At 44.1% G+C, this 22,441-nt stretch overlaps 1 protein-coding gene across 2 annotated transcripts; it reads left to right on the plus strand.

The window, feature by feature from the left end:
- Positions 1–1,477: 1,477 nt before the first annotated feature.
- Positions 1,478–20,501, plus strand: PACC1 (proton activated chloride channel 1). Of its 2 annotated transcripts, none has more exons than XM_054514296.1 (8): positions 1,478–1,605; positions 5,161–5,257; positions 6,862–7,071; positions 9,099–9,253; positions 10,107–10,249; positions 15,395–15,539; positions 18,999–19,103; positions 19,807–20,501. In XM_054514296.1, exons 1-8 carry the CDS (start codon positions 1,570–1,572, stop codon positions 19,966–19,968), a joined length of 1,053 nt encoding a protein of 350 aa, XP_054370271.1. In that variant the 5' UTR covers positions 1,478–1,569; the 3' UTR covers positions 19,969–20,501. The 2 variants fall into 2 exon arrangements, with proteins under 2 accessions (XP_054370271.1, XP_036235804.1); XM_036379911.1 differs by having other exon boundaries at positions 1,499–1,605; positions 5,098–5,257.
- The last annotated feature ends 1,940 nt before the right edge of the window (positions 20,502–22,441 follow it).

Raw genomic sequence — 22,441 nt, forward strand, 5'->3', positions numbered from 1 at the left:
TACTTAAGAGAATTAATACAGCATTACTTTCTAACACAACACATATAATATTCATTTTAATATTTGCGAAAAGCCAATCATAAAATACATGCATTTTTCACAGGTATTGGGGAAGATTTATCCACAGAAAGGGTTGTTAGGCACTGGAACAGGCTGCCCCGAGCAGTGGTGGAGTCACCATCGCTGGAGGTGTTTAAAAGAAACATGGATGTAGCACCTAAGGACGTGGTTTAGATATGGACTTGGTGGCACCATAACAGACACCTAATAATAAAAGATTTCTCAATTTTCCTCCTTCTTCCCCTCTTGAAGTTTCTCTGCTGGCTGTTTTCAACGGTTATTCACAAAATCAGTGCACATAGTGCAGGCTTCATCTTTGTGACTTAAAAAACCCAGACATTTTTAGCCTAGGAACAGACTGAATAAACAGGAAATTTTCAGATTACAGTTTTCCCTATGCTATAAATACAGCACGGGGGAACATTCAGGACTGGCAGCAGACTAAGCTGGGTGTTTATCATTCTATGTAGAATTAAGAAAATGAGAACCTTTTTACAGTTCAGATACATATATCACATGCCTCACTGCAGCGCTGACAAGTGAAGATCGGAAGGATTTAAAGCCTGGATGTTTGATCCTCCAGCATCCACTCTTTCTGACTACAGTGCTGTAATTCAAATGTACAATAGGATTGTTATTGTCAAAGGACTTTAAATCTTGGTTTTTAACTTACTAGGCGTGGGCCATAGGCAGAGGGAAATGATCTTCTCAGCAGGGACTCCCTTACAGTGTTGCATCTCAATGTAAAAAAAGTTGCACATGCTTTTTTTTGATGATGCAACGTTAACAATTACTTCTACGCTGGGGAAGGAAAAAAAATAAATAGCTGTGTAAGTGTTTGTGGCCACGTGGCTCGTAAATAAGCCCTTACGTGGTTTTGGCTTTTATTTTCCTGCAGTGCCCCATTGCTGCGGGCACAGCGTGAGTGGGTCACCCCAGGAGTCCTGCAGGAGTTCTGTCTGCTGGTCAAGTACGCCTGGTGTTCTGATAACAGCCTTGAGCAAAAGAAAATAAAAATTAAAATTTAAAAAAAAAAAAAAAAAAGGTAGTATCTTGTGCAGCTTGGGGGGAGCCGGCTTTCCAAGTCTGGAAATTGTATGTTTCATGCTTGTGTTAGCAGAGTTTGCGTTGTGAAGCAGGAAAGTCTCATTTTCCCGTCACTACCTGTCAGGAGGGAGAGCTGTCCCCACAGAGCTGCCCAGGAGCTGCTCAGGCGTGCGCCGAGCAGCCGGAGCGCCCTGCCCGGACTACGCCTCCCGGCAGCCCCGGCAAGGGGCGGGCACCGCCCGGCGACGGGAAGGGAAGGGCCGGCCCGGGCGGCTCGGGGGTCCCGGTGGCGCCTGCGTGGCCCGGCCCGGGCGGGGCAGCTCGGCCCGGCCCGGCTCGGCTCAGCCCGGCTCGGCTCGGCCCGGCTCGGCTCAGCCCAGCTCGGCCCGGCCCGTGGCTGCCCCGCCCCGTGCGGTGCCGGCGGGCGCTGCCTGGCCCCGCGGCGCCGCTGCCGCCGATGCTATGCCAAAGCCAGAGGTGTCCGCATCCTACCAGGAGGTACGGGGGACCGGCAGGGCTGGGGGCTCGGCGGGCGGGGACAGCCGGCGTGTGGCCGTGAGCTCGGCTCGGCGCTGGGGCAGCAGGCGGCAGCTGCAGCCTGCAGAAAGCACCGGGTGGCCCTGGCGCGCACGGTTCCCTGCTTCACCTTTGAACGAGGTTAAAAGAGCGGGCTGTTTCAGCTGCGTGAGGTGGGCACGGCTGGACTCTGTAGCCGGGGTTTGGTGTGCCGGGTGGGAGAAGCGACTCGGGTAGCAGAGCTCCCGCACCCGAAACTGAAGCACGCTTTATCACACTGCCAAAAGCCCGAGGCAGCGCCTGCTCTGCATATCAATGTACAGGCTCAGCAGCCCGGCTTCTTTGCTCGTTCCTATCTCTCCTAGTAGACGCAGGAGCAATTTATGCCAAGCTCAGCAGCGGTAGAGTTACAGCAAAGCACTTTTGTATCTTGCAGGCAAAAGGAATGTAGATATCTTCCTTCCTCTACACGTGACGGGTAGTTCGAGGCTCAGTTTTAATACATTCTAATTTAGTGTGGTACAGTCTGTTTAGTTTCAGCTTCTGGTTTTCTCGCCAGGCTAGGAGGCATTGGAAGATGATGAATCAGCAGATCAGCAAAAGGCCTGTATGAACAAGTTCTCCTTTTATTTAAGGGAGTTTTATCCAGTAGGAAGGTTTTTTAGCCCGTGACTATCAAGATGGGGTTAACTTGTGTGCTTGTACCTAGGGAAGGTGCTTGTGAGAGTTAGTGAATCTGCACTGATGCCTGAAGTGTGGACACGGGCAATGCGTGTTGTGCTTTTACCTTAAGTATAAGCCACCACTAACACTGCTCCCCACGTGTTTGGGTTTATCCCAAACTGTGTCAGGAGTCAAGATAGGATGTGTGTGTAAGTGCAGCACCTGTGTATCCCCTCCTTCTACAGCAGTCTTTGTTGCTTTTGCCCCTGGAAGGAATGCTCAAATGTCTGGAATTGCCTTTTCTGAGCTTCTTTTTGGCCAGTGCTTTTTCTGTGTACAGCACTGAAAAAGAACTGCTGGGACATGGGCAGGTTCCTGTGGTTGTTTCTCCCTCAGCTGTCTGTGCTGAGCCCAGAGGAATGCTGAGTGAAGTTGTGCTTTGTGCCCTTCCTGCCCTTGACATCCTGTGCTGTCTCTGCATCCTACTGCAAGCTCAACCACCCTGCAATCTGTGCTCCTTCTGATTGGCACCATGCTTCACCCCTTTATCAGAAATACCACATGGGAAGGGCTGGCCTGAGAGGGTGAACCTGGCTGGCATGCTCCAGGCTTGCTGTTGGCAGAACCCCCAAATCCAAGGGGAGTGACAAGTGTGAACTGGAATTGGCTGTCCTGCAGTGTCCTGTGCTGGCTTCCCAGTCCCTGGGAGGCTGCAGCAGGGTGTGTGTGTGAGGTGTTGGGCTTGTAGGTCTGTGCTGCCCTGCCTCATAGAGGTCTGTGTGCTGCTCAGAGCACATGGCTGAGCCATGCACAGTGCTGGGATCTTGGTCACCTCAGTTCAGGATCTGCAGTAAAATAGAGCTGGTTTTAGCTGTCTTACACATCAGCTCAACCTGCTTACTGCATCTGAAGCACTCTTAGTAGTCCTGCTCTTGCCTGGCTGTCCTTCTCTGGCTTTATCTGTGGAAAGCTTGTGAAACATCGTGTACAGAGATAAGAAAACATGGTTGCATATTGTTTGGGGTTTTTTTGGTTTGTTTCTAAAGAGTGCTGAAAGTTTGTGTTTTCTGAGCTTACCACAGAATCATTTAGATTGGGAATTACCTCTAAGATGATTTTTCTTCCACTTGTTGAAAAAAAATTGCTGTAGGTCCTCTTGAGAAGATAAGAAATGTTGCTTATTTTGTTCTTTTTTAACCTTGTGTTGAGATCTCCTTGCCATCAGGAATAGAATTCACTTACCCTCCCAATAACCTCAGTCATTGAGGTGCCTTTAGCTGGGAATCAGAGAGGTGTGGGAGTCAGCTGAGGAGCTGCAGTGACTTTGTGACTTAAATTGTTGGATCAGCCTTGGTATCAGCAATGTGCACGAGTATGATTTGAGCTGGGTTCTTAGCTGATTTAGTGTAACTGGTACAAGAGTTCAGCAAGTACTTTCCTTGGGTCAGATTAGCTTATTTTGGGTCAGATAAACAGAACTAGCATGTTTCTACAAAAAGGAGCACTGTTTAATTTTCCCTTATTTTATGGTGATAATTGAAAAAGGTATCTTCAGTTGGACCCCAGTAAGAGTCTTGCACGTGAGATGAGTTTTTAGCCTACAAGTTACCTCTTCACTTCTTGCCTCATGCTATGGGAAATCATGCTTTATTTATGTACTAAGCATTCAAAACCAGCTGGGTAACTGCTTTCATCTTGCTTTGCATGATGGAAATGAATACAGAAATACAGCAGGAAGTGAAGGAGACTTTACGTCAGACTTTGAAGGTGTAAAATGACTGGACTCTTTCCTAATAGGTGCTGATGATGACCTGGTAATGGCATAATGAGGATTTCAGTACTGAATTAAAGCTGGGTGAAATAAAAGCACTCCCTTGTGGATACATTTACGTTTCTGTTGTGTAAGTTAGGGGTGTAGTGTTTAATAGCATTCAGTGCAGCTGCAGCATTAACTGTGCCCCCGTTTTCCTTGAAACAGAAGCAAGGCTAATGTGGTGTGCTGCAAGCTCATGCCTTGGTTTGCATTGTTGTAATCTCTGTGTCAGTTATCACCAGGAAAGAAAGCTTGGAAAACATACAAGAGATACTTTCTATTTATAATGTACAAAGTCTGTAGTGCTCCACAATGTGGTGTGATGTGTATCTGCTGTGACAAGCCTCTGACTCTGACGGAAGTGGCCCAGCAGTTTGAGCCCAGAGCTCTGAATAGCAAAACAAGAAAATATCTGGTCTCTGTTAGTGTTTCAGAAACACTGGAAGACTAATTAGTTGCATAAGCACTAATAGGTAATAATCTGCACAGTGAGATCAAACAAGGAGCAGAAATATAGAGATGCTTGACTGTTGTTTCATAATGACCCCACCACGTGTGGCTGAGACGTGTTTCAGTGCCTTGCCTTAACACCTGTCAAAATGCATCTCCTGCTTTTTGTGCCTCTTTATTAAGAGGTGCTAATGCTCTGTTTGCTGCTATGTGCTGTGGTTTCTTTATGCCTAAAAATATATTCTTCAGTGACAGAATGAAGTTCCTGCTTGTCAGAGAACACACTCCTAATTGTGGGGTTAAAGTGTGTTGGAGCTGCTGGGGAAATAATTACTTTGAACTTGAATGGAAAGGTGATGTTATTGTTGAAGCAGCAGGGTGGAAGTAGGTTAAATTTGTAGCATGCAAGTCACTTAATTTGTGGCTCTAAGTCTACAGAGCTGTGGCTTTTGTCTTGTGAACAAGTGGAACAGATGTTGGGTGCTCTTGGACTGGGGATGTGTTTTTGTGTGTTCGGTTAGTTGGAGCCTCTTTTATTTGTACCATAGAAATTCCAACAATTGCAAGTTGAGAGCATGTTTGGAAATTGAACCACTGTTTTAACTACACAGCTGAGTGAAGATGTGGAGCGAGTATCTGAAAATCCAACAGAGGAGAGAGAAGAAGATATGGAAGTTCATGAAGATTCCAGCTCTGTTATTTTACCAGGTGAGAACTATTGACCCAAAAATTACTGATTTTTAGGGCCTGTTACCCGCTGCAGTGCGTGGCTGTGGTTGTTTTAGTTTTGCTATTTTATTGCACTTCTGAAAGTAAACAAAAACACTAATTTCACTACTTATTTCCCTTACTTCACTAATTTAATTTACTTGTTTTATGTGAATCAGTACTGATGGAAAGCCAAGGAGGTTATCCAAGGACTGATAGGAGAATATTTCTTTGTCAGGAACTGTGCTCAATCAAAACACGTTCAGCACATGTGACTCTGAGATAGCTTAGTGTGTCATCTTCCTTTGTTGTGTCCCACCTCAGTGGCAGTGGGTTGCAGGCAGAGTCTGCACCAGATTTACATGAGCAAGATGCAATGTTGAAGAGATGCTTTAAAATAAATTCTTAGACTGTTCAGGCTGCTTTTGGAGGGCATGGAGCAGTGTGAAATGGGCTTATTGCAGCTCAGGTGTGGGCACTGAGGTTAGCCAGCCTGAAAGGAGCATGGCCTAAATGCCTTGCACCTGTTCAAGTCCTATTTGTTTCAGCAGTGCAGTTGTATGCATATTAATGTGCTAATTGCCTTGGCTGCCATCTCCTGGCATGTAACTTGCCCATGGACATTTGTAAGTGGTTATGTGTGCAATAGGGGTCACTAAAAGGCTCCTGTTTGCTCTGGGAAGGCACAAACACCAAACTGTGGAGTGGGAGAGCAGAGTGTGGCATGGCCTGAGAGGGCCTGACTCATTAGGTGACACCACACAGAACAGTCAGCAGGGTGCATGGCTGCTTATCTCCTTTCTTACATTGAATTTTAACATAAAATTTTGTGTGTTCAGCTGTATGTCACTCATGACAAAACACGATGTGTAACTTGAGTACAGGAACCTTTGCCTTAGAAGTATTGCCAAAAGAAATGGCAAATGCAAGGGGTATGGGTAAAGCAGTGTCTGTGTGTGGGTGACACTACTGAGAAGATCTAAAGAGAGCAAGATTTGAAGGAAAGGAGACTCTGGGAGAGTTGGGTCAGTCTCCTTCTAGCTGTAATTGAAAGAATCCTCCTATGGAAGTTTTTAATGTGCACAGGGATTTATGAACTAGAGGGTAACAAGTATCTAGTGACTTCTACTATGGTGGAGATGCAATGCACAGATCTGAGCATGAGCATTAGAATATCAAATCACTCCACTGATGTCTATGCTGAGTGTGTAAGAATCACTTCAGACTGGAATTGGGGGGGAAAGAGTTTTGGGGTTTTTTTCCCAGAAGCAAAGATTTACCATTAGCAGACTTTCTCGTGAACTTTATTTAAACTTTGTTTCTCAGTTGTCCTTGAATACAAACCTTGTTTCCTGCCTGCAGTGGCCTTAAGCAGAGTGCCAAATTCTGGCATGTGAAAGGAGACACAATCCTAGGTTGATTACACCTCATACTTGAGAAGGAAGTATCTGCCTGGCTGATCATCAAAACTAGAATTAGCTGTGGTTTTTAAAATCAAGCTGAGTTTGAGGCTTACTTTCCTCTCACATGATTGATCTTTAAATGTAAATTCAGCAAAAATATCTGTGTGCTAAAGTCCCAATCCATGTTCTGTTTGGTTCCAGATGGTGAGCTGGGTACCACTACCCCTTCTTTGCGTTTCAGCAAGACCTGCTTAAAGAATGTTTTCTCAGTAATACTCCTGTTTATTTATCTGCTGCTCATGGCTGTAGCTGTGTTCCTTGTCTACCAAACCATCAGTGACTTCAGGGAGAAGCTCAAGCACCCAGTGATGTCTGTCACTTACAAGGAAGTGTCCTTGTATGATGCACCTGGTAAGAATGGTAACAAGTAAAATGGGGTTAAATTCATGTTCTTGTTTTTCTTGGATTGTTTTAAATTTTTGGTGTTCATTCTTCAGAGCCCAGAGTGCATATAATACTTGACCCAGGTCTTTCATTTCCTCACTTTAGATTAAAAGGTTGTATTGGCTTTGCACAGAAATGTAAATGTTGTATGGGAGATTTTTGGGAGCTTTCATGCCAATAACATGAATGGCAGAAGCTGTGGAGAATTATGCAACATTTCATAGATAAGAAGTGTTTTCAAGCTTTAAGATGAGTTCTCTTTTAGGGGACAAAGTGAATTTCTTTTGGAAACATTCCCCAAACTGTATCATTCAAACAGAGTAAGGCATAGGAGTAACACAGGAGCTCAGTGCTGCAGTGGGCAATGAGATGCCATTCACAGTAAAGAGCTGAATTTCTCAAACCAACCACAAAATAACCACAATGCCACTTTCTACTTCCACCCTGCCTTGTTTACAACATGGCATTACATCAGTAGGCAATGAAAGTCTGATGTGACTGCAGGGAACAATGTTGGCACAAAAATGCAGTGTGGCAGCAGAAACTGTTGCAGTTTGCAGGAGGAGTTGCTCCACAGGGGCATTTTTGAGTAGTGAGTTCTGTTCTTATTAATTTTTTTAATTGTCCAGTAGCCATTCATAAGTAGAGCCATGGTAGCAAATGCAGCTCAGTCAGTCATCAGTGAGTTTCCAGTTTAACAACACTTCTGTTTGAAGTGTTACCACATTTTCCAAATACCCACTTCAGTAGTTGTGGTTGAAAGGTATTTTGAGGTGTTGCCATATTGCTGTAGTTGTTTTTCTCTATGGCCAGTTAGCCCAGCTCTGGAAATAGTGCCTTATGTTTGGGCCATATGAATCTGACTGTAAGAGCAAGCAAACTCAAGCTTTTCCCTTTTTTTTCCTCCTCTCCTGTGAGCATTTCATACAGCAGCAGGAAAAAAATAAGCAGATTTTAAATAAGCATAGTAGCATACATATAAATCCAAAAGTATTGTTGGAGATCCCTGCAGATCAGAGAACCTAAATCAATGTAGTCCTTTATTTTATTGCTCTATTAAAATGATGAGATGGCAAGTTGCAAGCCTGGAGCTTTGAAGAAAGGAATAAAGCATTTGATATATGCTGAGTGCTTTGACATCTCACATTTTGGTGGGCAGGTCATTTCAGTTGTAAGTTAATTATATCTAATCAATCATACTCTTTTTTTTTTTAAGTTGGACTAGATTATCTTCCAGCAAACTTGTTTCCAATAATTAATATGGCATAGGTGGTGTAAAAGCATTTTGAGGTTTGGCTCTTGTATTTTGCTGGCCTTCCAAAGCTGAGGTGGCTGAGGTTGCTTGAATGTGCTGTTGGACTGAAACAGGAGGTTTATGGCAAATGTGGGTTTCCATCCAGGTGGAGTAGTTGCCTGCCCTACCCAGTGCTGTAAATAATAAGGGATGGTAGCAGTTAGTGCATGTTTGATGGCTTTGTTTTTTATCATGGTGTCACATTCAGTTAACAGAAGATATTGTATTCTGAAGAGCATCTTTTCACTTCTGTTAGCTCAGCCAGTGATCTTCGATCTGTCATGTATGGGTGTACATTATTTCCAATTAACACTTGATGTGTCAAATGCTAATATCTGAAAACTAAAGGACTACATGTCCCATTTGATCCTCCCTAATATATTTTACAGATTCATCTGGGATTGAGAGGGACTGGTGGATTAGCTGCTGGCTTGTGGGAAACTTGGTAGCTTCTATGAGCCTTGAACTGTTTTAACAGAATATGAGCCCTGATTCTTTTCAATGCGTCATCGGGGTTCTGTCCTGATGCTGTCGGTGTTTTTGTCCTGCTCCAGAAAAATGTGGAAGTGCATGGTTTAATTTGATTGTTTTGTTGCATCTTAAAGACAGCTCAGTATCCTGTGGGATTAAATTCCAGAATGAAAATCGATGTCCTCAGGAAGGAGATTGGTCTTTTCCAATGTTTTTTCTCCCCAAACAGGTATTGCCTTTTACCCAGGCAAGGCTCAGCTGCTCAGCTGCAAACATCATTACTACGATCACATTCCACCTCTGGTAAATCCAGGTCAGCCAGGAGACATTGAATGCACCACTCAGAGGATCAACTACACAGATCCTTTTACTAATCAAACTATGGTAATAACAATATCATAGAACTAAGCTTATTCAGTGTGGGGTTTCTGCTCATAATCTTGTTGGAAAGTAAAAGTATGTCCTACGTGCTGTAAAAAAACTCCTTGCTTCTGGTTTGGATTTTTGTAAACCATCTGTCATTTTGTTTCCAGAGATGTAAAAGACCCCAGTCAGTGTATATATGTGTTATGGAAGATCAGCTGTCCTGTGGGTGTGAGCAGCACAAAACCCTTAATGGGATAAAATAAGTCATTTTTCACAGTGAAGCTCTCACTTCATTCTTCTCCTAAATGAACTGGGAAGCATTTTCCTTGATATGGTAAACCTAGCTCTGATTGAAGGCAGTATCAGTATCCATTAAAGGAGGATAGCTAATCCCTTTTTTTATGTTTGCTGGGAATTCATACATGAATTCCTGCTGGGAATTACATACCATGTTTGTCACACTTGGAAGAATCTTAAATGGGTACCAAGTGCTTCATTACACTGAAATGCTTTGAGCCAGCAAGATGGGTACACTGAGGAGTGATAGTCTGTCTGAAATTGCCCTTAGAAGTGCAGGGAAGCTTGCTTCTTGATAAACAAATGTCCAAAACCCACAAATTACCATATTCAATACTTAAATATTAATATTTAAACACTGAATCTTGGTGTAAATACCTCCTTTTTAAACTAAAAGGAGAGACTGAAGTGGCATTCTTGTTAGGTATTTTAATAGATTGTACTTAGTAGCAGCCAAGAAACTCTGTGTGTGTGTGTGTGTTAGATTTCTACAGAGTATTAGTGCCAGATGGTAAATTAATGAACAGGAAATGAGGATTCCTTTGCTCCTCTCACCATCTCTGTTTGCTTACAGAAGTATGCTTTGGTTGTTCAAGGCCCTCGTGATGTGAAGAAAAGGGAGCTGGTGTTTTTGCAGTTCCATTTAAATGAAACAGACCAAGATTTCAGTGCCATTGATTACCTGCTGTTTTCTTCTTTCCAAGAGTTTGTCAGCAGGTATGTAAAGGGGGGATGAGCCTGGGGCTGCATTGAACTTGCTGTCACAATACTTGTGAAAGCAGGGCATTTTCAGTAAAAACCAGGCAGGCTTTTATGATTTTTTTAAAATGTTTGGACTACGTTGATGCTCTTTCATGTCTTTGTTTACTAATGTGACCTTTAAAAAATGTTTTGAGGGCTTTTTCAGTGACAAAAACTGTTCTTCAGCTGTGCTTTTAAACCATTTGTTGTGCACTTTCTAAAAGCTTGGAGTGTGTGCTGGCTTCCTGCTGTCTGCTGCTGTGGGTGCTCAGGAAGTGTGCTGTGCTGGGCAGTGTGTCAGGAAGTGCACCAAGAACACAAATATTTCTGTACCATTTGGGGGTTTTTAAAGCAATTGCTGTAGAGGTCAGATCCCTAGATTGCTTTCATTGAAAGATTAACTCTGTTTCTTTGTATTACTGGCTATATTTAAGATTCTGCAGAATGATGTGAATTCATATATTGGGTTTTTGAAATTGCTTTGTATTGGTTTGACATTGATTGCTATCATTGGAGTGTCTAATCTACCTTCTAATTTTAACAAGAATGGAATTAATCTTGTCTTGAACTTTCTTGAAAGACCCCCTCTTTCTTCCACCTTTTAAGAATAAATTTCATATTTAACAGTTTAATTTTTGCTTTAATTTGAATTCAAGTTCAGTTCTTCTCTCTGAGATCCAGATTAAAAGTTAGTCAAGAAATATTAGTCATAGTGACAGCTGATAGAAAACCTTAATTTGATAATAGAGGCTCAGTGAAAAAGGGACAGGGGATAGAGGACCTATGCAGAGCAAAATCAGGTGAGGGAGGGAAGAGAACAGATTTTATTGTAGCAAGACTTCCTCAGAGGCTTGGACAGGGTCATACTGATGTTTTTCAGATGGATCAAAGAGTGGAAGTGTTCAGGCATGCTACCTCTGGGTGGCCAAAGACCAGGTAGGTGGAATTGCCTTTTACAAAGCATTTCTGCTTCAGTGAAGACATCCTAAGTCTTTAACTGTTTTCTGTAACTGTACTGAAGCACCTTATAAAATGCTAATGTTCTGGGTGTTTTAGGCATTGATATTTTAAGGTGAGAGAACACCAGTTAAGAGTAGTGGTGTAGAAGGTGCTGCTCATTCCTTATGTTGTTTTTTTCTGGTTTTATGGCTTGTGCTCTGGTAAGAAATGCTTACAGTGAGACCAGTTGCAGCAAGGTTGCTCAGCTCTTTCTGTACTGCCAGGCACCAGCACTGCCTGAGGCCACCCCTGGTGCTGCAGCTGGCTGGGGGCAGGATGAGCAGCTCAGTCTCTACATCCTCAGGCCTTGGCAGCCACAGGGAAATGGGGATGTTTGTTTGGGGATGCATCCTCTGTGCTTGCTTGGGGCAGACAGTAGGAATAGGAGTTGAAACTGGTTTTGAGCTAACCTAGGTGAAGGGTAACGTTGGCAAGGGGATGACGGCCTTAGTGGTAAATGATCTGCATGTCTAGATGGAATAAAGGAAAAGAAGCAGCTGTGGGCAAGAGGCCAGTGCTGTCTTTTCTGCAGCATCCTCCCAAACTTGATACAAATGGTGTGGCTTGTCTTGCTCAGTGCTGTGTTTGCTGTCCTGGCATGAACTGGCTGGGCTCAGGGCAGGTTGGGAGTTTACATTTCTCCTGACTGTGAAGAGTGCATGTGAAGCTGCACTGTGTGTGTGGAGAGCACTCATTCAGTCCAGCTTCCAGCAGAAGAGAAAATAGAAATGGGTTCTTGTTCATCAGCAGATCCTAAATTTAGCTGATGGGAAGTCTGGCTTAAGATATCTGTAGAAAGTGTTGTGTGTCCTTCCATACAGCCTCTGAAAACTTCAATTACTGGCCTCTGTTAACTACCTTTCCTGACAAAGTGTCTCACAGGTTGTGAGGGCCCAGAATAACACTGTGCCCAGCAGTTCATGTACAGTGTTACCAGAGGTGCCACAAGCAAGAAAAAAATGGTAACTTGTACCTTTAAGAGATTTTCTGTGGTGTAGTAAGCACTGAGGACTCGAGCAAGGCCCAGTTGTTTCTGTCAAGGGCTTCATTCTCTGCAGCCCTTCTGTTAAAATTGGATCAGACTCCATGAAACTGGCACTGCTCACTGGTTTTGTCCTGGGCTCCACAGAACACTGCTGCTCTGTGTGCTGTTGTTGGCCTCTGAGCTGCAGGGAGATGCTGCTGCCTTCTTTTCCTTTTTCCTTTTTTTTAAGGTAGTGGCAGCTGCTGTCTGTACCATATTAATTGGAGGGAGGGAAATAATGAGACCCTTGCAAATTACCCAAAATATGTGGCTAGAAATGCAGGTTCCTCTCCTGAACTGTCATTAGGATAATACATGGGGTTTAGAAGAAAATCCTGAATATATTCCTGACAAAACTATTGTTAGTGTAGCATGTCAAATAACTGAAATGATGGATACCAGTGTGAACAGATCAGAGATGATTTCAGGGTCTAAACTGAGCTCAGTGTTCATGTCTCTGATCTGGATTGCTGCATGCAGAGAAATACAACATAGAAGGATTGAGACTTTTGGTACCACACCAGCCTTTGTTAGATGCCATGGCTGTTTGAGAGTTTCCTGCTCTGGGAAACACAAAAGCAATAAACACAGATTGGACTTGAACCACCAGTGGGTTTGGCTCTTGCTGTTGCATTGGAATCTGCTGGTGGCATGTCCTGAACTTCTCTGGCTCTCCTGGGGTGGTCCACACACACTGTGGTAAAGGATCCACTGCAGCACTACAGCCCAGTCCAGAAATAGGTTAGTGACTCCCACAGGTTAAAAAAAAAAAAAAAGGAAAAAGGAAAAAAAATCCCAAACAGCAACAAAAAAAAAAAGAGGTGTAGCCTGTGTGGGTAGTCTGTCTTTGGTGTGAAGAGGGAATTAAAAGAAACTGCCTGGAGAACTGTTTTTCAGCTTAAAATCCCTTTCCTGTCTTGTGTTCACTTGGCTGTGTGTGGTTTTAAAGCTGTGTAATTTGCCCTCTGCTATAATTTGTGCAAAGCTTGTTCCTCTGTGCTGTGCTCCTCCTGTCCACCCCCCCTTTTTTCCCCCTCACTCTGTGGCAGTGGTCTGGATTATGGAGATGCCTCTCAGATCACTTCTCCACAGCTTCTCCCAAGATATTATTAATCCTTCTTTTTCCAGCCTGCAATTACTGTCAGAGGCAGAGCACACTGCTGCTGCCTGCCTGCCATGGAAGTTGTGGCTGTAACGTTCAGCTCTGTGTCATAACTTCCTGCCTCATTTTTCCATCTTGGCTTGGAAAGCTTTTCTAGGATGCTGTATTTAGCCAGCCATTAGGCATATGACTGCCTGGCAGAGTGCTAATTATGTGTGTTCCTCTTGAGTGGCAAAGCGCTCCAGTGCTCCCCTGGGCTGTCCCCTCAGCTGCTGCTCTGCCCACATCCCAGGAGGGGAAGCAGTTGTTGGATTGGGTGTTCCTGTCTCACTGGTTTCCTCTGGTGAGGAGCAGGCAGGCCATGGGCTTTGTCCTTAGGCTCTGCCCACGTCTTTCCTGTGGGACATGGAGAGGTGCCATCTTGTTGGGGTCACTACACAAGCACCTCATGTCAAAATAAGGATATTCCTAATTTCCTAGGACACCCTGGGAACAGCATCTGCCTTGATAGGTAGCAAAGTGTGTTAGTTTTTCTTTCCAATAACCCTTCTCTTTTCTGTGCATGTGCACAGTGGAATTCTGTGTCTGAGTCCATTGCCTGAAGCCCTGACTTGAGAGAATGGCTTTGTCCCATGGACACATGTGTATTCATCTGTTAAGCCTGAGCAGGTGCTGTAGTACAGAGTAGCCATTGCTTTGATATTTATATCAGTGCAGTCCCTTTGGTCCTTGTAGACAAGGCACCTTGGTTTATAGAAAGAAAGGAAACCCTGAGTTTGAAAACTAAGAAAAAAAGACAGGAAAAGTGCAAATCCGATCAGCACTGGGCAAGCTTCCTGATTGGCCTGTTCTGGGACAAGAGCTTGCTTCTTCACCTCTGCTTTTCTCCTTTGCTTCTTTGCATTATTCTCCTGAAAGACCAAAACACACCTTCATCTCCTAAAAGACCTGGTTATGCACACCATCTGCCACAAAAGCAAAGAGCACTCTTTCCCTTCTCCTAGGTAGGTGGATTTAGTCTGGATCAAAACCCTCTCCCTTCTTTTAAGGACCAACATACCCTGGCATATCTCTACAACCTGAAATCTGCCTTAGTAAAAATAGCCTTTAATGGTTCCTGACTTCTCACAGTGGTTTACACCTTCTTCTCAAATGAAACCTTAGTGGAAAAGCAGCTGCAGGGCTGGGCTTATTTCACTGGGATGACATGGAAATGGCTAAAATCACAGTACTGAAGAGCTCCAAGTAAATAGCATGGTTAATTCACTATATCCTGTGCAGCTGGTAGAGAAGAGCTGGAGACCAGATATGCCTTAAAGCTGCCCCTTTACTACTTGCAGCATGAGGGGTGCTGGAAGCCCTAAAGATTTACAGGCACAGTATTAAAAAAACCAAAACCCCAGCCAAAACACATGAAGCAACCCTGCTGTTCTGGGGGCTGCAAATAACTGGGATTGCATATTGGGATAAGAGTTACTGCAGGTGGGAGCCTTACACCAAAGCTTCAGTGCTTTCAAAATAATAGGATTATACTGAATGTCAATTTTGAGGCATTTTAAGCATGTATGCATTGTAACTGGTTTATTTGGCAACCAGAAATGAGGTGAAGCACCCTGTCCTTCCTCTAGGCTCTTCCTGCTGTCCCTTGCTTCCTGACATGGTGATGAGTTGCTTCCTGAGGTCCTGGCTCTGCTCCTTTCTGTCCCAGGGGTGGCTGCTGAGCAGAGCTGAACTCCCTGTGGGGCAGAGCAATCCCTGCAGGCAGGCAGAGCTCCAGGGTTGTAGGGCACCAGGTAAATCCTCTGCAGTTAAGGATGCACCAGTGAAGGGCTGCCATTCATGAAAACATCACTACACACAATGTTCTAGATGTGCTGAGTTTATCAGGTGGAGAATAAAAGGAATTGTGAACGTAGTTTGAAGTACCTGTAGGTCTGACCTTCTGCCTACAGTGCTCAGTTTGGTCAATAAAGTAATGCCTTTTTTTTTCCTTTAGTCCAGAAAAAGCAAAATTCATGAAGGACTGTGAAAGCTCATACTCCAGCTGGAAGTTTTCTGGAGGCTTCCGAACTTGGGTCAAGATGTCCTTGGTCAAAACAAAAGAAGAAGATGGTAGTGAGACTGTTGAATTCAAACAAGAGGTAAAAATAATAAAAAAAAAATAGTAGCACTCATAGTACTCATGATGTTTTGGGAGTTTGGTTTTGTTTCATTGCATCCATGATGCCACTTTGCACTGAGCAGTTTTGGCTCTCATGGCTCACACTGTTTCTCAGGGAGGGATTCTGTAGAAGTGTAAATGTCTTGATGTGGTCTGCTGTTGGTGTGGCCTTGTGGCAGAGCTCAGGAGAACATCTCCTGACAGGGAGGCCAGAAATCCAAGCCTCACTTGGGTTATGACGCCTGTAGTGTAATATTAATTAATTATTAAATAATATTACAACAGCTACCACAGTTCAAGGTGGAATTGTCTAAATAACAGCTAGTGTTGGAAAGAGGTATTGTTGAGGTTGCCACTGATGTTAGGATGAGAGGTAAATGTAAAGCCTTGCATCCTTTGTAGCATTCTTATCTCTGCTTTTTGTTTGAGTTTGGAATTTTTAGCTGTTGAGTGTCTTTAGAAACATGGAGTAACTTCACTTCTTTCATCATTTAAAACTAGAAAATATGCAGGTGGAAGATGCAAACTTATCTGGAGAGGAAATGAGCCTTTCAATCCTGTTCTGTTCACATTAATGCACTGGAAAATAATTATGTTTTGAGTTTGTTTTGCTTCCAGTGTTGGTTGGAAAGGAAGTGTCTCACCAGTGGTGAGAAATGCGAATTTTAAGAGCTGTCCTTTGCAGAGGGTGTCTCTTTCAGAGATTATACTTTCTCTTGGTCCTTGGTACTCTTGGGTTCTGGGGAGAGCAGAATGAAGCAGAGTGTTCAGTTCCATCCCTAGTTCTCACAGTTGGGTGTTACATGGCACAGCCTTAAGGGAACCCAGAGCTGGGACTGTGAGGGGGGCACACTCCTACTCCACTGGAGAAGGACAGGAGGCAAATCCCAGAGTCATGCAAGTGCCAAGTCAATACCTTGGTTTGGAGGAGAGGGAAGAATGCATCAGTCTGCTGCTGCTGCCAGGTAAGCACTGACAGCAGCTGTCTGTCTGTCCTTCATCGCCTACAGCTCTCTATCATTTGCCATTTGGTGCTTACCAAGTATAGGATTTTTGAAAGTCTTCCTTTGTGTGCCCAAGTCTAACGTGTCTCAAAGTGGAAACAAAAGGCTGGCTCAAATTCAGGGGGAAAAGAGCTTTTTGTGACCATAAACATCTATTTAGTTCAGCAGTTATGGACTGGTCATCTGAGTAAGGGAACTGTCGCTGGTTTGGGTTTTCTGTTTGTTTATTTGTTTGTTTTTAATAAAACCTAGGAACCAGGCATCAGATCCCTATTAATAATACAACAGAAATTGAAACAGCTCAGACATAATTTGCACTTGCTTTGTTTGTCAGTACAACATCTGCTCAAATTGCACCAGAAGTCCATTAGCCTTTCAAATCCAAACCTGGGAGCTGGCATACTGCAAAGATGGATACAAGTACCAGGTGTAACAGAGCAGTCACTCATTCTGTTAACTAGCCCAGCAGTCATTCATTTGTATTTTCCTCCTTTCCCATTGCCTTTGTTTTGCCTTGTTACTGTTTGTTTCCTGGTGTGCAGTTTCTTGGAGGAGTGTGGCTGGGACACTGGTACCCTGCAATAAGGAATCAGCTGTGGAAGTGTGGGGCAAGTGTTGGAATCCAAAATGCAGGGGATTCTCACAACTTTGGGCCTGTAAGCCAAAGCTTAGAATTAAACATTGGATTTGATCCGAGACCTTGGAAAAGGCTTCCAAACTTAGGTGCTAGAAGCAAGAATGTGGATTTGTAGTTTAGAGCAGAGGCACATTAAGCTAAGTAGAGGAAAGTTTAGAGTTGTAGGGTACAGTACTGTAGGTTTGTGTGTCAAAACATGACTGGCTAAGAAAGCTTACACTGTAGTATGAGTCCATAAGATGAAATATTTAAGCATTGGGTAAAAAACATAAATATCCTTGTTGGCAGTGTTTTATTGGTTAATAAAAGATCCTGTAACTGGAGGTCTTGTGACCTTCTGATGAACCATGGGGTAAAGATGTGAGCTGAACTCACCCTTCCTGTCTGTGTAGAAGATAAGGAAAATAAATTGCACCATCTAAAGAACTCAGAGGTCCTGTCTCTGACACATTCAAAACTCCTCACAAATCCTCACAGGCAAGTCTGCAGCAAAGGTGTTTGAGCAGAAACCACAAGCTGGGGAAGCTCCATATGCTCTGAGTGGCCATGAACAGTGTTGTAGCTCCTGCTTCTTTCTTGCCTGCAGCCTAAAATCTGTGCAGGGCTGGGGCTGTGGAGAAGACTGAGAGAAACCCTGAGGTATTTGTAAAGAGGCTGCACCATGGTGGATCAGAGGCTTTTGTGGCAGCTCATCCCTCATGCCATGGGAAGCCTTGTAAGGAGGTGAAGAGTGGTCTCCTTAGAGACTTCCAACTCTGCCTGGAAAACTGGGCTCCCAAAACATGGAAAAGGCACGCTCTTCCATCATCTCTCTATTTTTTGTGTCACAAGCCTGATGCATAGTCACAGCGCTGCTGGACTCATTGTTTGCAGTACAGAATTAAACAGGACCAGCAGCAGTACTCCCCTCTGCACACACCAAGATGTAAACACTCCTTTGAGGCTTGGAGAAGTCCTTCCACCACTGTGCTTTCCTGAGGTGCCTGTGTGACAAACTCCTGGGCAGTTTGTGTTGTGTCCTAGGAGCAGGGGGCAGTTCAGACTGGTTGTGTTGGTTACTGCCTGTGTACAAACCCTGTGTGGTTCCCCCCTAGGCTGGGGGCAGCTGGTACCATACAGGTGTTTTCCTGGGCCTGATGTCTTAATATTTTCCTGGTTGTGGTTCTTGAGACTCTGGTTTCATGTGGCTGTAACACAGTCTGGTATCCTAACCCAGTTCCCTGTTGGAATTGTGTTACAGCTCTGCTGGGCAGCATTAGTTTTAAGTGGTGACCTAGTTAATGGGCAGTACTGGGAAGTGTGGCTTTGGTTGTTAACACCTGGGCTTCTTTCCTTCTTTGCTGGAATGTTCTAGTTTATTCCACAACCCATTTTTCAAATAGAAGGAGTCTTCCTGCCACCATTATGTGATTCTGTGGCAAATAAAGCAAATTTAACATTCATTCATGAGTACTTTCCAAATGTTGGATCACTGCAAGTAAATGACTTTTGGAAGTAAATTGTCCCCTCTTGAGAGGCAATGTAGAAATGGTATTGTAGTGTGATACTGAGTGAGAAATAGGAAAATAATATGAGTGTGAGACAGAGGGAGGAAACTGCCCTTGCCATATTTTGGCAGCCCATTGTTCTAGGTAGAGAAAGGCTGCAGTGGAAGACTGGTATTTGGAAGTCTAAATAGTCTGATATCTGGAGGTCTAAATAGTCTGGTATTTTCACCTTCTTACAGGCCTTTTCTGTTGCACAAAAGACTCACTGTACTGCTGAAGAGTAACCTGCACTTTCCTTTCCCTGTCCCCAGACCAGTGTGGTTAACTACATTGACCAGAGAACTAAACCAGGGAGTGACCAGCTGTTCTTTGTGGTGTTTGAATGGAAAGACCCTTTCATACAGACTGTTCAGGACGTGAGTAACCCACCAGTCCCCTCCTGAATCACTGTCTGACTGTGCAGCTCGTGCTCTGTGTGTGCATGCACCTCCTTCTCTTACCTAACCCCAAAAGAACTGCAGACAAGAATGAGGATGCTTCTGAAATTCCAGTGTAGGCTCTTCCTTATGTCCAGTGATGCATTCTGTGTGGAGGTCAGGACCATGTGATGCTGTTCCTTGGGCTGGTGACACTCAGCATTCTGCTTGCAGCTAGAGGTACCATGTGGCTAAGAAAATCCCCCGTGTTCTAGCAAAGGGTAGCTTCAGGGCAGGGCTGAAATCTTTGCTTTAGCAAGTCCATTGGATAATTTGATTTAATGACTTCTTTTTTTATTAATTTACAAGAAACCTAGGCTGAAATAAGAATAATAAAAATAGCCTGGTGTGTTTTATTAATCCATTATTAGAATAAATTCATTAGAATAAAATATGGTACTGTATTTACCCAACAACCAAGGTCCAGGAGCAGCAAAATCTAGAGTGTTGGTGTTTTCTTGCCCAAAACCAGAGTGTGAATGCAGACTGTGTGGGACAGGAGCTGGGCCTTTGCACTCCTGCTGTCCCAGCAGGACCCAGGCCCCTCCCTGGCCTTTAGAGACCACTCCTATTCCCACAGCTCTCACTCCTCTCTACCGGTGTGGAATCAGATGAGGGGACTAATATTTGTCTTCTCTTTCAGATTATCACAGCAAACCCCTGGAACATGATTGCTCTTCTCTGTGGTATCTTTCTGGCCCTGTTTAAGGCAGCAGACTTTGCTAAGTTGAGTGTTAAGTGGATGATCAAGATCCGAAGAAGGCATCTGAAGAGGACTCGGCAAGTAACGAACCACATAAGCTGAGCCTAAGAGTGCTTTTTAACTGTTCATAGCAGGAGGGATAGAAAAGAACTGGAATGAACTGCAATCAGCAATTCAAGCTGAAAACCAGGTATGCTTTCTTCCAGAGAGATGCTGGCTGGAGGAACAGCCTAGTGAACTGGCCTTGGAACTGCAGAAGGCACTAACTCTAGGACAGGTCTAACAAACTCACGCTTTTCCAGTCCAAGTTTAACAAGTTTACCTCCGTGTATGGGGGACCCAGGGGGAAAGGAGGGAACTCAGTAATGTTCAGAAAGCCATCACTGTAGTAAATTGTGAAAAGTGGACAGTGTTTTGAATGTTTCTCCAACAGACCTTTAGTTTCTGCATCAGCTGTGAGCTGCTCCCATAGCAGTCACTGCCCTGATGGTGCTTAGTGGAAGGCAAAGTGCTCTGAAAACATCCTGGCCTCTCTTCTCCAAAGTATACTTTAAACAAAATACACTGGAATTCCATTACATGTCATCTTTAAATCAAAGTACAATGACTTTAATATTAAAAAATACTTCAAGTAATCTATTGTGTGCCTTCTTTGAAAGTATCTGCTCTCAGGCTGGGAAGGAGATTCACAGGAGGCAGGAGTGCTGTGGCCTGAGGAGAAGGTGAAAACCACTGATCAGTCCAGCTCAAAGGAAACTCAAGCAACAGGACAACGTGGGGGGCTGAGCTGGTGGCTGATCTCAAAGTCTCGGGCTGTTGTTTTTCCCTCTTTCTGGCAGTCTTTCCTAAGGAAGTGAAAAACAGTCTTTCATCAGCAGGGCATGGAACTGTGATTCTCTGTTCTGTGGGGAATGCCTGCTCACCAACTGTGCTGGGGTGCTGGTGTCTTTTTCTTCCTTATAAGTCCCTTGTTAGCTGGGATGCCTGACTTGGACGTGTGGAGTCTGCAGGGAGCAGGGCACCACTGTGTGTTTGCTCTGAAGCCTTTGCTGCAAGGAGGCCAACTCAGAGTTTGCTTCTTCCTTCCTCTTCCAGCAGAGTACTCAGAGGAGTAAGTGTATCCAAAGTACCCCCTCACCTTCCTTCCTTGTTTTTGGCATCTGAGGAAGCCTTTTGGGACAAAATTTCCTACTTTCAGCTGGCTTCCAGAGCAAATTAAGGCACTGCATTGACCAGACAGCCTTAAACAGGGGAGCAACAAACTCACTGCAGTAAGAGAAGGAAAATAGCAGCGCTGGCTGTTTGGGGGAACGTGTTTGCTCAGGGGACAAAGATGTTTGTATGGGAGAAAGGTGGTCCAGTCCCCACCTTATCTTCAGCATCTCACAAGGATGGCTCCTGAACAGCTCAGCCTAGTGCACAGCAAGGGCATGAGATTAAACTGGGCAAGACCAGCAAAGGCCAAACACTGCATGGCTGAAGCAAAAAGAGCTACTCCATCCCTGGGTTATGGGGAACAGGACAGAAACCAGAATGCCCCACACTTAACCCTTCCACATCAAGAAAACCCCAAGACTTTACTACCTAACAGCCTTTGCTATGACAGCTGAGCTTTCTTGATGCCTCACTGCCAAAGGAACACCCAACTGTTCCTTGAACAAATGATATTTTTTGGATTTTCCAAAAAATATAATTTTCTATTCTTAGATTTTACAAAAAACAAAGAACAACAACAAATTAGAAACAATTGGAACCAGTTCTGATGGTGCCTACTGCATTTTTTTCTTCTTTTTTTGCTAATGAGGTCAGAGAAGGTAAGCTGGAAGACAACAATGTAGCTGCAGCTGTGGGGTGAGTAGAAAGCATAGTTAAATAAAGGATAAACTCCTTTTTGCAGTATGTACTGTTTCTTTCCCCTCAATAAACTCCCACAGCAGTCCACTTCAGTCACTACATCTCAGCTGTCAAGATATTTTGTTTTATAAGGAAATGTTACAAGAGCAGACCAGTGATGCCAGCCAAGAAACCTTTCTTTTACATACCTATTTATAGGAGCAATCCTGACAGCAAGTGTTGCACAATTTGGAAGGCTATCTTACACCTCCTCTGTTGTTTTTTTTTCTATTAGTCCCTATTTGTAACTGGGCAAAACCTGTCACAATTACAAAATGGCAGTGATTCATTCCTTGAACCCCTGCAAGGTGTTTGGTTCCCCAACATTTGTGTAAGTTTTTTTCATTTAGGCTCTGGGACAGCTGAACAAAGTTTGTCACACACTGGGGAACTTTATTTTTCTAAAGGCAAAAAGGCACTGAAGCACTAAACCAAGGTGAGCTTGTGCTTGTGTGACTCTTTCCCTTCAGGCACTGCCAGTCCCATGTCCTCTGTGAAACAACTACTTAGACACAAAAATGAAGCAACAAGTGCAGTACAGTTGGCTCCAAGAGTGGAGCAGGGACCTCCTCACTTCTGCCACCCAGTGAAAAGCCACACTGGACAGTTAAGAAGTGTTTGGAACAGCCATTCTAATTCTCCTGGTCTTCAGAAACACAAAGATGTGAGGTACAGCACTAAA

This window comes from Molothrus ater, chromosome 3 (genome assembly GCF_012460135.2).
Source record: "Molothrus ater isolate BHLD 08-10-18 breed brown headed cowbird chromosome 3, BPBGC_Mater_1.1, whole genome shotgun sequence".
Taxonomy (NCBI): Eukaryota; Metazoa; Chordata; class Aves; order Passeriformes; family Icteridae; genus Molothrus; species Molothrus ater.